Source organism: Diceros bicornis, chromosome 18, assembly GCF_020826845.1.
Source record: "Diceros bicornis minor isolate mBicDic1 chromosome 18, mDicBic1.mat.cur, whole genome shotgun sequence".
Classification (NCBI taxonomy): Eukaryota; Metazoa; Chordata; class Mammalia; order Perissodactyla; family Rhinocerotidae; genus Diceros; species Diceros bicornis.
Window position 1 is genome coordinate 55,093,780 of NC_080757.1, and position 14,902 is coordinate 55,108,681.

The 14,902-nt window shown below is 49.7% G+C and overlaps 1 protein-coding gene across 4 annotated transcripts; it reads right to left on the reverse strand.

The window, feature by feature from the left end:
• Nucleotides 1-987: 987 nt before the first annotated feature.
• CD300LB (CD300 molecule like family member b) lies at nucleotides 988-11,925 on the reverse strand. Of its 4 annotated transcripts, none has more exons than XM_058561508.1 (4): nucleotides 11,763-11,925; nucleotides 5,028-5,357; nucleotides 3,119-3,197; nucleotides 2,427-2,920 (listed from the first exon to the last, which is right to left on the reverse strand). In XM_058561508.1, exons 1-4 carry the CDS (start codon nucleotides 11,800-11,802, stop codon nucleotides 2,710-2,712), a joined length of 660 nt encoding a protein of 219 aa, XP_058417491.1. In that variant the 5' UTR covers nucleotides 11,803-11,925; the 3' UTR covers nucleotides 2,427-2,709. The 4 variants fall into 4 exon arrangements, with proteins under 4 accessions (XP_058417489.1, XP_058417491.1, XP_058417490.1 ...); XM_058561507.1 differs by lacking the exon at nucleotides 11,763-11,925 and having other exon boundaries at nucleotides 5,028-5,161; nucleotides 5,237-5,970; XM_058561506.1 differs by lacking the exons at nucleotides 2,427-2,920; nucleotides 11,763-11,925 and adding an exon at nucleotides 988-2,419 and having other exon boundaries at nucleotides 5,028-5,970.
• Nucleotides 11,926-14,902: the final 2,977 nt, after the last annotated feature.

Consider the following 14,902-nt stretch of genomic DNA (forward strand, 5'->3'; position numbering starts at 1 on the left):
TCTCAACAACAAAACAACTAACAACCCAATTAAAAAATGGGCAAAAGATCTGAACGGACAGTTCTCCAAAGAAGATACACAAATGGCCAACAGACACATCAAAAGATGTTCAACATCATTAACTATCGGGGAAATGCAAATCAAAACTACAATGGGATATCACCTCACGCCCATCAGAATGGCTATAATTAACAACGCAGGAAACAACAAGTGTTGGAGAGGATGTGGAGAGAAGGGAACTCTCATACACTGCCGGTGGGAGTGCAAACTGTTGCAGCCACTATGGAAAACAGTATGCAGATTCCTCAAAAAATTAAAAATAGGACTACCATATGATCCAGCTATTCCACTGCTGGGTGTTTATCCAAAGAACATGAAAACACAAAAGCGTAAAGCTACATGCACCACTGTGTTCCTTGCAGCATTATTCACAATAGCCAAGACTTGGAAGCAACCTAAGTGCCCAACAAGAGAGGAATGGATAAAGAAGATGTGGTATATATACACAATGGAATACTACTCAGCCATAAGAAATGATGAAATCCAGCCATTTGTGACAACATGGATGGACATTGAGGGTATTATGCTTAGCGAAATAAGTCAAAGGGAGAAGGTCAAATACCGTATGATCTCACCCATAAGTAGAAGATAAAAACAACAACAGACAAACACATAGAGACAGAGATTGGATTGGTGGTTACCAGAGGGCAAGTGGGGAGGGAGGAGGGCGAAAGGGAAGACTAGGCACGTGTGTGTGGTGATGGGTTGTAATTAGCATTTGGGTGGTGAACATGATGTAATCCATGCAGAAATAGAAGTATAACGATGTACACCTGAAATTTATACAATGTTATAAACCAATGTTACCACAAAAAAAAAAATCATACATCTCACGGTGTATACATACATGTATATATGTATATGTATATTAAATCATAACATTTTAAAGGTGCACACCTTTAAAAAATCACATTGTACATCTTAAACATATAGAATTTTTATTTGTCAAATATACCTCAGTAAAGCTGAGAAGGGGAACCAAAGGGAAACATTCTGAACGCATGTACGTGTGTGTTTGCATGTGGGGGCACGTCTCAGATGAGACTGTTTCTCCTCAGGTGAAGCGAAGCTCCCCTTGGTGTGAGGACCCGTGAGTCATATGGCACAAAGTGACCGAGTCCAAGGGCATCGTTGCTGTGAGGGGGGCGTTTTAAAGAGGCGACGTCATTTTCCTCAGACATTTTTCATTATTAAGATGGTTTAAACAACAGCGTTTAAGAGAGGCAACATTGTTTCCCTCAGACAGTCTTCATGACCGCCCTCCCCGACCTTGAGGTAGTTTCCAGGCCCAGCAGCCCCACGGGAGATCTGAGCAGTTGTGCTGAGGGGGGAGCGCAGGCTGGACTCCCAAGTCACAGCTCCCAGGAAGCCCCAGCCCCTGAGGGGGGAGCGCGGCACGGAGCTAGGGCGCCTGGATGGAGGAGGAGGAGGAGGAGGAAGAGGAGGAAGAGGAGGAGGAGGAAGGCTAGCACTGGGGCGGGGCCCAGGGAGGTTCCTGGTCCCTCCTCAGCCAGGAGTACTCAGAGCAGTGTGTTCCCTGGGCAGTGAGGATGTCCAAATTCTCACGCCCCAGAACCAGGAACTCACTACAGAATCACCCTCCTTGGGGTGTGTGTGTGGGGGGGGGTGTGTGTGTGTGTGTGCACACGCGCGCATCATTTGGGGTTCTCATGGGCACAAGACATCAAAACCCAACTTGACTAGCTTAAGAAAAAAGATCTTAAAAAACATATATCAGAAGCTCAGACATAGCGAGTGTTGAGCTGCTCTCAGGAACGACGGAAACCAGGGTCCGGGCAGGGCTCCATCTCTCTGTCTCCCACACCCCTGCTGCTTCTCTCTGTGTCTCTGGCTCTGTGCCCGAGTTCTTCAGCAGTGGGGACACTGCCGTCGACACTTGGACTCCATCCCAACAGCTCCTGACCATAAGCCCCAACACCTGATGGGGTGGGGTGGGGCGTTTGCTACCTGAAGAAGTAGGAACAAGGTGCTGGCACTCCAGGAGGTGAGGCTGCCTTAGGAGGAGACTGAGCTGTGTCCCTGAGCTGTGCGGAGCAGGGAGGGCACTCGGCCAGTCCCCAGGGCCCCCAGCCTCAGTCATTGCCTCCTAAGGACCCAGAGGCATTTCTTCCACATCCTGTGTCTCCCCTGCAAATAGGGTCCAGGGTCAGAAGTTTCTTCCCATCCATCCGTCTAAGGGGCTGTGTCCTTGGTCAGAAGGTCAGAGGACAAGTTTGTATAGATAGGCTCTTCCCATTGCTCCTTGGGGACCCTCTGGGGCCCCTTCAACCAGAGGACAACACCAACCAAGATGAGCAAGACGGGCACCTTCACGAATACCAGGAGCATGTAATGGGTCCTGTGAGAGGAGGCAGAGTGGTCAGAGCCCTGGGCCCCTCCAGGCCTGTCATGCCCTGACACTGTGGAGCCATCAGCCGGCTCAGCAAAGCCTGTGAGGCAAGGCCCAGCAGCCCCACTGCGAAGCCCCCCATGAACTTCCTCGATGGCTCAACCACGATGGCTCCTCAGAAGCAGCCTCAGCTTCCTGATTTCACCTTGTTCTGGGTCCATCCCCTTTCTCATTTCACCTCCTGGGACTCCCCTTTGCCTGAGATGCATCTCGGCCCAGTGGAAGTGCCTGTGGGTCACTCACGACAGGCAGTGTTTGCTGCCCCCAGGTTGCTCCCGCCAATGCCAGCTCCAGATTGCTAACTCACTCTCCTGCTCTGTGGCACCTGATGCCTTGTGGGTGGAGACTGCTGTCTTATCTCCCCTTGGCACCCATTTTTGTTGACAATTGAATGGGCAGCTGGTGCTTATAGAGAAGAGTTCTGCAGAGCCAGTGGTTTTCTGGTGAGGACTAGAATGGGAAGATGGCAGATGACGAGTGACACAGGCAGGAGGGAGACGGAGGGTGGGCTTTGGGCCTTGACTCTGGCTATGACAGGCTCTGGCATCAGGTGACAGCACAGGGGCAGAGGGGTGTCCAGGCTCAGCTGCCTCATAGGAGAGGCCCATAGGAGAGGTAGGGGCGGTAGAAAGAACCACAGCCACTCACCTGACGGAGGTGCCAGAGGAGACTCCTGTATGGTTGTTGGCAGTTGGCGGGCTTGCTGGTGTGCTCAGAACTGTTCCCTCTAGAGACAGGCAAAGTCGGCCACAGGTTATCAGCACAGCCTGGGGTTTCGTGCGCGGCTCGCAACTCCACTCGCACCCGGCCAACCTCACCAGGAAACCCCCCTTCCCCTGGAATAAGGCTTCTCCCTTTTCTACTGAGTCATCTGAATCACAACACAGTCGTTTTTTCCATCATTTTCAGGTGTAGCAAGAAGAAGTAAAAATTGAATAGGAGTAAGCACTGAGGTTTCTCCCGGAGAGAGAGAAACCTTTTCATGCTCTCTCCTCTTACCCCTCTAAGTGGGACTGTTGGTTGGGGAGAAAAATATCTCTGGTCCTTTCTGCCCGAGCAGTGCCTGAGCAGGGCTCAAGAACAGATGATTCTGGAAATGGAGTGGCCTCGGGAAGGCTAGTGAGTCAGAGGGCACATTTAGGTTACATAATGAACAGCGACTGTGAGGAATGGAACATTTTAAGAGAAACTATGTTGACAATTTATGGTGAGCAGCTTAGTCACGGGTTCCTGAGACCAGCTTGGCGCTGAGTAGCCGTGACCGACCTTTTGTTTGAGTCCTAGGCCTGGCAAACTCTTTTCTGCAGGGTCGCAATCTTGGGTCAAGCTAGGTAGCTCCTGGCTGAGCTCCAGGTGACTGCAGTCAGAACAGCTCCTCTGGAGGCCCCTGATGGCCTTACAGGCTGGTGCCTCCCTGAGCCCCCCACCCAAGACCCCTAAATGCCTTTCTCCCTAAAGCTCCCCCGGGGGCACATTTTTAGCCTGTCTCGGTCCCTGCTCACATCTTCATCAATCCCTTTTCTGTCCCCACAGATTGTGGCTTCTCCTACCCGGCAGCCCTGGAAAGTTTTGCTTGGCCAGCCCTCTCTGGACTCCACTCCATCCAGTGTCTCTCTCTGGTTCCAACCCAGCAATAAATGGGCTTGTTCTAAAGTTGGTGTGTCTATTTGCCCATCACCATCTACCATGGCTAAGCAGACGCCAGGCTGAGGCATGACTGGGCACACGTGTGCTGGGTGGAAGTGGAGAGGGGCTATTTCTCCAGCACCAGCCACAGCAGCAGAGCTGTGCTGCCAGGAAGACCCTGGAATCCCTTGATGGAGTCAAGGCCCAGAGGAAACCCGAGGGCAGCCAGAGAGGACCCTGACATTAATTAACAGTCAAGGCCTTCCTTTGTCCTTAAAGTGTCCACTGTTACCCGAGCTCCTCGCTGGCTCCCTCTTACCCCTTGCTCACTCTTATGCAGACAAAGTAGAGGAGGGGGCGGCTAGGGACCCAGAGAGGAGAGGCACTATAAATGCCCAGACCCACTCTGGATTGGCCAAGTTCCCAGGGTGCAGCACTGGGACCTTCTGGGCTGCCCTAGGTGCCCCCCTTCATGTAATGACAGGTCCGTGGTGTGACTACCAGAGATAGGCCACTTCCTAGAGTGATGCCGGCCACCCTCTGCGGACGTCCGCGGCCCACCCAGGGCTCCGGTGCGAGAATGTGAGGCTGTCAGGGTTGTCCAGTTCCTGGGAGAGCAGGGCTGGGCCACGGGTGACTGAAGCCGGGGTCCACGTCCCCACCCTCACCCCAATCTCTGCCAGCCTTTCCGGGCGTCAGCTGGATACCTCGGGGAGACCTCAGGGACTGGGATGGAGACAGCGGGGCAGGGCTGCTGGTCTTCCTTAGTTTCTCTCGTTTCCCCTCCATCTGTCTGTCTGTCTGTCTCTCTCACACAATTGCTCTCAGGCACTCAGTCATTCCCCTTCTGCCCTTGGGGAAGAGGGAGAAATGCCCTCACTCTTCCAGTCCTGAGCATCAGGGCTCACAGTGTAGACGAGGAAGTTCTTACCTGGGTCAATGGCCACTTTAACTCGTGTGCCCAGGTCCACTCCGGTTCTCTCAATCCCACACCAGTAAGTGCCTGCATCGTCTCGCCTGAGCTCCTCCATGGTCACGGTGAGCACGCGGTCTCTCTGATCGTCCCTGATGGAGACACGGTCCTCCTTCACCTTCTGCTCTGATCCAGTGGTTTTAATGAGGATCCTGCATAAATCCCACCTTGCTCCTCGACACCACCACTTCCTGTAGATCTCCCATCCTGGTTTATAGTGACACTGCACGGTCACTGAGCCCTTCTCTGGGCCTCTCACGGACTCTGGGCCTTGGATAGAGAAACAGCCTGGAAAACAGAATCTCAAGATACAGCTCCTGCCCTGTGAACCTCCCTGGCCTGGGAGCCCCCTGCTCACATGGCCCCAGACTGATGTCCAGGGACTGGACCAGGGTCCCCAGTCTTCCCGACTACCCCCTAGCTGACCCCTAACGTCCACCCTCTCCTCCATCCAGCTTCCACATCAGCTCCCTCGGTGACAATGCTCTGGCCTCTTTGGTCCTCCTCTCCCTAGACCTGATCGCACCATGTGACACTCCTGATTTCCTGACACTTTCTTTCCTCATCCTCTCAACGCTGTTCTCTGACTACTCTGTCTCTACTGATTTCTCTTCTTTTCAAATCTCAGTGTAAACAGTGGTGTGTTGGTAAATATTTAACAACCAGCCCTCTGGGGGAAAAAAAATCTCTGGTTTGTGGTATTTTCCCACTTCTGTAGTGTAAATACTCCCCCCATGGCTGATTTCAGGCTATCAACGCGATGTCACTGAACACAGAGTTGGGAAGAGGAGTCCCAAAGCAGCTCTCAGGAAGCAGCGTGAGCCAGCTGCACAGGGGTCCCCAGGGCCCTCGCCAGCCTTTATCTTGTCCCCTCGCGCACCGCACGGAGTGACGCCTCCATGTCTATATGCTGATGGTTCCCAAATCCATTCTTGTGACCCAAATTCCTACCTTAGCTCCTGCCTGCCCTTTGCAAATACACGCTGGCTATTTCCACCCCCAAAGAAACAGTTACAGAACTAAATGCATCACCTCCTCCACCCTGAACTCACTCTTCTTCGGCATTTCCTCCCTCTAGTGGAGGGTCACGTGGACAGACTAGCAGAGGCCTGATGGGGGTGGAACAGGTTAGAGACGAGCGTAAGTGGAATCGGTTTTGCTGTTCTATGGATTGACCCCACTTCAGCCGATTGTGTTCAGACACTCTCTCCGTCCTTGGCAATGTGCACGTGTTCCTTACCACAGAGAAGTGAAGAAGAACAGTGGAAGCCTCTGTTGACCATTTTATGGCCCCAGAGCCTCAAGGCCAGGCCGGGGGTCTCTGTGGGGTAGAGGGAGTCAGGTCTGTTGCACCAGGCAGGTGCTGCCTCCTCACGCCTCTGACCTTCTCCCTGAAGCTATTTTCGTTTACTTGTGGTTTGCATTTGTGGTTGACAGAATAATGCCCCCCAAAGATGTTGATGTCCTAATCTCCAGGACCCGTGAACATGTCGCCTTAATGGCAAAAATGACTTTGCAGATGTGATTAAATTAAGGATCTTGAGTTGGGGAGTTTATCCTGGATTATCCAGGGGCATCTGGTGTAATTACCAGGGTCCTTATAAGTGAAAGAAGGTGGAAGGAGAGTTAGTGTTAGAGAGAGATTTGGAGATGGAGAAAGGGGTCATGAGCCAAGGAATGTAGGCAGCCTCTCGAAGCTGGAAAAGGCGAGAAAACAGATTCTTTCTTAGAGCCTCCAGAAGGAATGCAACCTTGCCTACACCTTGATTTTGGCCAGTAAGACCATTTTGGACTTCTGACCTTGAGAACTGTAAAATAATAAACTTGTGTCATTTCAAGCCACTAGGTTTGTGGTAATTTGTTACAGCACCCATCAGAAAGTAACGTAGGATTCAATCAGCAGAACTAACTTTATGCTCTTCAAACCCACAACGCCACTAGTGCACCTAACTAGAGAACTTGGCGTCTTCATTGATCCCGTCCCCTCCTTCTCCCTCCACAACTGATTGGTAACCAATTCAGTCAACTCTGCCTCAAAAATGCTCCTCAAAATGATTTTCTTCTTTCCTCTCCCACTGTCGCAGTCCACGAAGACAGCATGCCATAGGAGAAAGAGAATGAATTTTGGACTCGGACAGACACATCTACCACAAACTAGTTGGGAAACCTCGAGTGAGTTACTTAATCTGCCTGAGTTTTGCCTCCTTATTTGTAAGTTGGCTACGCTACTTCCACCATGCAGGTTGTTAGAAGACTTGGATACGTGTCAAAATCCAGACATCTGGGGTTGCTCCATTAGCAGTAGCCTGTCAACAGGCTGGGACCTCATCTGGTGCCTAGATGGTGGCCGCAGCGTCCGGGGGGGTGTCCCAGCTCCTGCTGCGCCCTCCTCCAGTCTCCTCTGTATATTTCTGCTGGAGTTATGTACTGAAATTGTCCCCACCTCGTCCTCAGCTGTACTTGCAGTGAGCACTTAAAAATCTTTCAGAAACTCTCCTCCAGCCACTCCTCACTGCCTCAGAACGATTTAAAATACCTTAGTTTGGCATTCAAGTCTTTTTACAATCTAGGTCCATGTTCAGCACCACTTTCTGCCCCTCCCTGTCTCTCACTCTACCCTGTAATCCACCCCCACTTTTCTCTTCCCTGACCCCGATGTGCCTCCCAGGTGGCTGTGCCATTGCTCATGTCCTTCCTTCCGCCTGGAAACCCCTTCTCCAACCCTTGCCCATCTACTGGTCACCCTCGACGTCTCCTTCAAGGTTCAGCCTCCTTTGCAAAGTCGTATTTCCCTTCCCAGCCAGAACCGCTTCCTCCTGTTGCTCCCTTGGCCCTTTATAGGCACCTGAATGTGGCACTGGTACTTTCCTATTGTTGGCAATCTCTCTCTCTCTCTGTCCCCCTTCCTAGGATGCCCAGTCCCAAAGAGCAGAGATTTGATGTTTGGTTTTCCTCTCTCTTCCCACCCCAGGCCCCTATGTCTTGCATAGTGTCTGGATCCTGGCAGGTACCAATCAAGCTTATGATTGTTTTTGAAAAGAATCTGGTCGTAGTGATCTTGGACTTAATCATTTCAATTCTAAGATTAAGTATAATTTCCACACCAATGGGCGAGGAAGTATAAGGATGCTAATTGCAGTGCTAATGTAACAGTAAATGCTGGAAACAACTCAGATGCCGTTCATGGGGATTGGGCGAATCAATTGTGGTCCACCCATAACATGGTTGAAAGAAAAAGACAAATCACAGACAATGATAGGAAAGATGTCCCTGATATATTATTATTAGGTTAAAAAAGTTGCCTAACAGAGTGTTTATGATTCCATTTCTATGGTTTTTCTACAGTGCATGCATAGGAAAAAAAAATCTGAAAGTACGTGTTCTAACTTTTAAGCAGTGATTAGTGCTGAGATTGGGTTTTGTGGGGGGAAATTTCGCTTTCTAAATCATACATTTCTATTATGTTAAAATGTTTACAATATCATTAACTGATAAAACAACAAAGAAAAATTTCAAAAAATAAAAAGGAATCAATTGAGAAGAGAGTTGCTAAGAGACAGCAATTGATGTAAATTAAAATTAAATGTTGGGCCGGCCCTGTGGCTTAGCGGTTAAGTGTGCGCGCTCCGCTGCTGGCTGCCCGGGTTCAGATCCCGGGTGCGCACCGACGCACCGCTTCTCCAGCCATGCTGAGGCCGCGTCCCACATACAGCAACTAGAAGGATGTGCAACTATGACATACAACTATCTACTGGGGCTTTGTGGGAAAAAAAAGGAGGAGGATTGGCAATAGATGTTAGCTCAGAGCTGATCTTCCTCAGCAAAATGAGGAGGATTAGCATGGATGTTAGCTCAGGGTTGATCTTCCTCACAAAAGAAAAAAAATTAAATGCAAGAGTCAACAGAGAGGGTCATTTTCTTTAAAAAAAAAAAAAAATCACGTAGCTGTGGTAGAAAGCAAGGGTTCAGTCTATCGTATTTGCCAGCAATTACACACAGCAGGAAGCAGATGGTGCTGCTTCAAAATAGGAGTCTCATCAGTCCCAGCGTTGGTAATTTAATCTGACAGTAGAACATTTGTAACATGATTGGCTCGTTTTTAAAAATATATGGGAGGTTTTATAAACACAGAGGAGGGTGGATGGAGCTATCGGCTAGGCCTATGTGAGTTTTCAAGAGTTGGTTTGAAGGAAGAGGCGGGAAGGGTAGGACAGCAGACGGTGGGGAGCAGAACTCCGGGGAACAGGCCGATGGGCTTTAAAAGCGTAAGGCTGTTTGAATTTCAATCTTTACGTTTTCATGAATCTGAGATGTAAACTTCCCCCTTCGCGTCAAGCCTTCAGGCAAGTTTGCCACACCTGTGAAATTCTTGTGTGAACTGTCTTGTTTCAAAATCAGGACAATGGTTTAGCTCCATGTCTGGGCTGATACCAGGTGACAAATGACACGCAAAATGAGTCAACAGGATCCAAGGGGGGAGCTCAGAGCAGAGGTGCACATGGGAGCATGGGGTGTGCCATGAAGTTTGAGCCCATCTTATCTGCATGTATGGGGCAGGGAGTCTCCGCCGATGGCCCCATGCAGTCCCGCCAGCTCCACATCTGAAGAGTAATTTACAGGGTACAAGTCTGCGTCCCTGGCCATTCTTGTGTCACTTTCCTTGTCGAGAGAACAGGGGTCTGTTGTTCCACTTTCAAACACTTACTGAGCACCTGTGCTCTGCAGTGTCCTTCCCTCCTCTGGGGCTGTGGGGGGCTTCCATCACCAAGCAGACAAGAGTACGTCCTACAGAAGGTGGGTCATCCTGACTCCAACTCGCCCACTTTCTCCCCCTCATTTCACAGAAATAATCCGAGTGGCTAGTGGCAGTCCACTGGTGAAAACCTGACAAGGTGGCTTTTCTTTCTTCCTAACATCGCCTGCTTCCCACGTTAACTCACAGAGTCGGACGAGCAAGGACACCCCACCCTGTCTCTGCAGCACCCACCCTCCACAAGCACAGGACAGCCACTGTGGGTCTCTGCTTTCATCTGGGGGGAAGAGAGTGTGTGTGCAAGTACATATTTAACTGTGTATGTGTGTGTGTCTGAGTGTGTGTGTGATACATGTGTGTGTGTGAGTATGAGAGCAAATTTATGTGTGAATGGGAGACTATGTGTGAGTATGTGTGTGACTGTGAAAGTGTGTGCAGTGTATGTGTCATTTCGTGTCCCTCTGTGTGAGTATATGTGCATGTGTGTGTCTGTGTTTGTATGGCTGTGAGTGTGATTCTGTGTGTGTTAGTATGGGGGTGCGACTGTGTAGGAGTGTGTGAGGATATGGATGTGTACAGGAGTGTGACTGCACGGGGGTGTGTGCTTGACTCCCCATGTGTGTAGTGTGAGTGTGTGACGTGCGTGAGCTCAGGCACAGTGTGCCCATGGCCCTCTCCTTGGCCTCCAGGTGAGCTGGACGTTGGGATTAAAGGAGGGAGCAGGTGGGGGGGTCTCTGAAGTCCACTGCAAAGCCGAAGCCCAGGGGGAGATGGAGACTTTCTGAACTGCTGGCCTCTGGGAGCTCAGGGCCCACGGGAGTCCTGCGTAGTTAAATGGCGGTCACAGAGAAGCTGCTGCCCTTGCAGCCGGTGATAGGCCTCGTCCCCGGGCTTCTTCCTCATCAACACGCCCAACAACGGCAGCGCTAATTCGGGAATGTCCACAGCCCTCGCTTATGTATAACCCTTCTGAATTGTAGAGTCCTACAACCCTAGGGCTAGAAAGGGCCTCAGGGCCTTTCCATTCACACCGGAAATCCAGGTCTTAGAACAAGGAGGGACTTGCCGGTGTCATGCGCCCCCATCAGGACTGGAACTCAGATGTCCCAACTCCCTGGCTATGCTCTGTCCTGCAGCCCCTCCATGAACCAGTCCGTTTGTGCCAGATGGTCAGTCCCCAGGCCCCGACAGAGGACTGTATGACCCATACATACTGCATACATGGTGCCAACTTCCAGATTGTCTCCTAATGTCCTCTACGAGTGTGCAGTAGTTTTCAACAGGGGAGAAAAGATACTCAAGCCCCTCCCATCTCCCACCCGAGTTCCTGAGTAATTTTCTCTTCGAAAGTTTCAGTTCCTGGGCATGGTGTCGCAGGCCTTCATAATCCTGCCTTTTGCGTTTTCAACCTCACATCCAACCAGCCACCCACGGCGCGCTGCACACCGAGAGCTCCCTCTGCACGAACGCAGCATCCTGTCTCGAGCCTCTGTCCCTTAGCCAAGCAGCCCCCCTCCCTGGAATGCTCTTCTCTCTTCTCTGCTGGAAGGGCTGATCCTTTTCTTCAAGGTTCATCAAATGGACAGCCTCTGTGGGGCTTTCTGTAGCTCCCCCAGCCAGACGGGCTTCGTCCTCTGAGCACACCTCCGTCCACGCCTTAGGTCTCCTGCCATCGGTTGTTGTTTATCTGTATGTCTCACCCACTGAGAAGTCTGGGTCCTCTTTCTAACGGCCAGTCCCCTTCTCTTTTCCCTTCGTGTCCTCAGGGCCTGACGCATGCCTGTAAGGAAGTAGGACCCAGGTGCACTTTTGCTGAATGAATTAACAAAGCCACCTGTCATTTCCCCGGATGTGACAGCTCCTCTTAAACCTGGACAGATGCTCTCTGCCTCCTGCCCTGCTCCTGTAGTACCAAGTTCCTGAGGCCCAGCCGCACTCACCTGGGAGGCTGAGAAGGAGTAGAGCTGAGGGCAGCCACATGGTCCCGACTCCCCAGCTCCTTGCCCTTCTGACTTACAACCGGAGAGCACACTCGGACCCCAGCTGGACTCTCGACGCTCTGCCTCAGCCTGGGCTTGTACCTTCTGCTTGTCCAGACCGCCTTTGAGTTTCTTACTCTTCACTTCCTTTTATAGAGTGAGTATTTCCTGCTTTTAATTATTCAGCAAAAGCAGTGTCATATCTTTGCAGGGCTGGGTCACAGGGCATGAGAGTCCCCACTAGGGGGAAGCAAGGGGGTTGTAAATGGTGAGAAGGAATGGGGGAGATGTGTCTGCAGAAGGGTCAGAGGAGGGGGCAGCTGGCCTATCATGCCTTGGGTTCAAGGGGTACAGTCTGGGTGTCAACTCCAGAAATAGTTCTCCTTTACAACAATGGGTCCTAGCAGCAGGGAACCTCCCCTCACCCTGCCCCTGCCCTCAGGTGTAAGGTGATCGTGATTGGCACACCTGGAGGTGCATTTATTCAAGTGTTACAGCCAAATGCGTAAAAGTGCAGGCAGTGGGATCAGACAGACCTGGGCTCTAATCCCCCAGCACCCCTCACAAGCTGTGTGACTCTGGACAACCTACTTAACCTTTCTGAGCCTCAGTTTTTGTATCTGTAAATTGGGCTCATAATAGTTGTCACGAGAATTAAATGAGGAAATGTATGTGAAGCTCCGAGGATAGAGTCCTGGAAGGGGGTTGGCACTCTGTGTTATTATGGCAAAACTTCCGACACTAGGTGAAGAGCAGGATGAAATAAGCCCAGGGCAGGGGCTGGGAGGAGGCTTGGGGACTGGGTTTCCTCACTGGTAGTAAGACAAAGTCTAGCCTTAACTGGACATAACTGAATTAGAATCCTGATGTATAACCCAGTAGCTAAAACTCTTGAAGAGCCGTTTGGGGAAGCGGGTGTGGGCATTCTTTCCCAGGGATCCACAGCCAGCTGTGGAGGGAGGAGCCGTCCCCAGAAGTCCTGCAGTTGTGGTGGCTCAGGACACATTCAGAAGGGCTGAGAGACGTAAGCGGGCTCAGTCAGGCCCTGGGGGTTGGGGGCACCAAGAAAGCCGTGGGAAATAGCAAAGGGGTCTGGGATGGGGGTCTGCCCAGATCTCCTCAGACAGGATCACTGCCCCACCATCTTCATTCCTCTGAGAAAGTGGAACAAGTTTGTTTCAGTATAAAAAATTTATATAACTCTCAACATTAACAGAATAAAGGAGAAAACCCACATAATCAAGTAATTAGATGCATGAAAAGAATTACAGGGGCTGGCCCGGTGGCGCAAGTGGTTGAGTGCGCGCGCTCCGCTGCGGCGGCCCGGGGTTCGCTGGTTCGGATCCCGGGCGCGCACTGACGCACTGCTTGGCAAGCCATGCTGTGGCGGCGTCCCATATAAAGTGGAGGCAGATAGGCACAGATGTTAGCCCAGGGCCGTCTTCCTCAGCAAAAAAAGAGGAAGATTGGCGGATGTTAGCACAGGGCTGATCTCCTCACAAAAAAAAAAAAAAAAAAGAATTACATAAAATCCATTACTTTTCAGGATAAACTAGGAGTAGAAGGGTATCTATAAGCAAACATTCTTCAAATATTAAAACCACTTGTAATTCATGAGAAGTCCTTCCTTTAAAAGCAGGAGAGGACAAGGATACCCACAATCACCACTTTGATTCGACACTTTGGTTAGCCTATACCATACAACAAGAAAAAGCAGCAAAGGAAATGAGAATTGGAAAGGAAGAGACACAATTTTAAATAGTTACAGATGAATTGATTGTCTACGTATACAACTGAAAAGAATTGGTCAGATTTTTGTTTTTGTTTTCTGAGGAAGATTATCCTGAGCTAACGTCTGTGCCAGTCTTCCTGTATCTTGTATATGGGACGCCACCACAGCATGGCTGACGAGTAGTGTAGGTCCACGCCCGGGATCCGAACCCTCGAACCCAGGCTGCCGAAGCAGAGTGCGCCGAACTTAACCACTACACCACAGGGCTGGCCTCCAGAATTAGTCAAAGTTGTAGAGTTCAGTAGAGTTGCTATGTATATACAAGATCACCATACAAATATCACACATGCAAAGCATAGCTTCAAAATTTAGTGAAAAAGATACCATTTAAAATAATAAGAAGGCCAGCCCCGATGGCCTAGTGGTTAAGTTCAGTGTGCTCCGCTTTGGTGGCCCGGGTTCAGTTCCTGGGCGTGGAACCACACCACTCGTCTGTCAGTGGCCATGCTGTGGTGGCGGCTCACATACAAAAGGAGGAAGATTGGCAGCAGATGTTAGCTCAGGGCAAATCTTCCTCAGCAAAAAAATAGACCAATAAGATATCCAAAATTAAATTTAACAAATGTGTAAACAAGTTTTTGGGAGAAAATAACATAATGTTATTAAAAGACATTAAAATTTTTTTTATTGTGGTAAAATATACAACATAAAATTTACCATTTTAAATGTTCAGTTCAGTGGTATTAAATACATTCATAATGTTGTGCAACCATCACTGCCATCCATCTCTGTAACTCTCTTCATCTTGTAAAACTGAAACTCTGTCCCCATTGAACAATAACCTCCCTTTTCCCACCCCCACCCCTGGCAAACACCGTTCTACTTTCTGTCTCTATGAATTTGACTACTTTAGGTACCTCATATAAGTGGAATCATACAGTACTTGCCTTTCTGTGGCTGCTTGTTTCATTTACCATAATGTCCTCAAGGTTCATCTCTGTCTTAGCATGTGTCAGAATTTTCTTCCTTTTTAAGGCTGAATAATATTCCATTCTATGTATATACCACATTTTGTTTATTCATTCTTCTGTTAATAGGCATTTGTGTTGCTTCCACATTTTAGCTATCATGAATAATGCTGCCATGAACATGGTGTATAAATATCCCTTCAAGACCCTGCTTTCAATTTTGGGGGGTATATATTCAGGAGTGGAATTGCTGGATCATATGGTAATTCTATTTTTAATTTTTTGATACACTGCCATACTGTTTTCCAAAGCTGCTGTACCATTTTACTTTCCCAGCAATGGTGTATAAGATTTCCAATTTCTTCACATACTTGCCAATGCCTGTCATTTTCTGCTTTATC

Excerpts from the sequence above, each read along its gene's own strand:
- CD300LB (XM_058561505.1), bottom strand. The coding sequence starts at position 5,520 with ATGGAGGAGAGGGTGGACGTTAGGGGTCAGCTAGGGGGTAGTCGGGAA. Across the intron at positions 3,198-5,027 it reads TAAAGTGGCCATTGACCCAG|AGGGAACAGTTCTGAGCACA; the intron begins GTAAGAACTTCC and ends GCCTGTCTCTAG. Across the intron at positions 2,921-3,118 it reads TCCTCTGGCACCTCCGTCAG|TCCTCACCAGAAAACCACTG; the intron begins GTGAGTGGCTGT and ends TTCCCATTCTAG.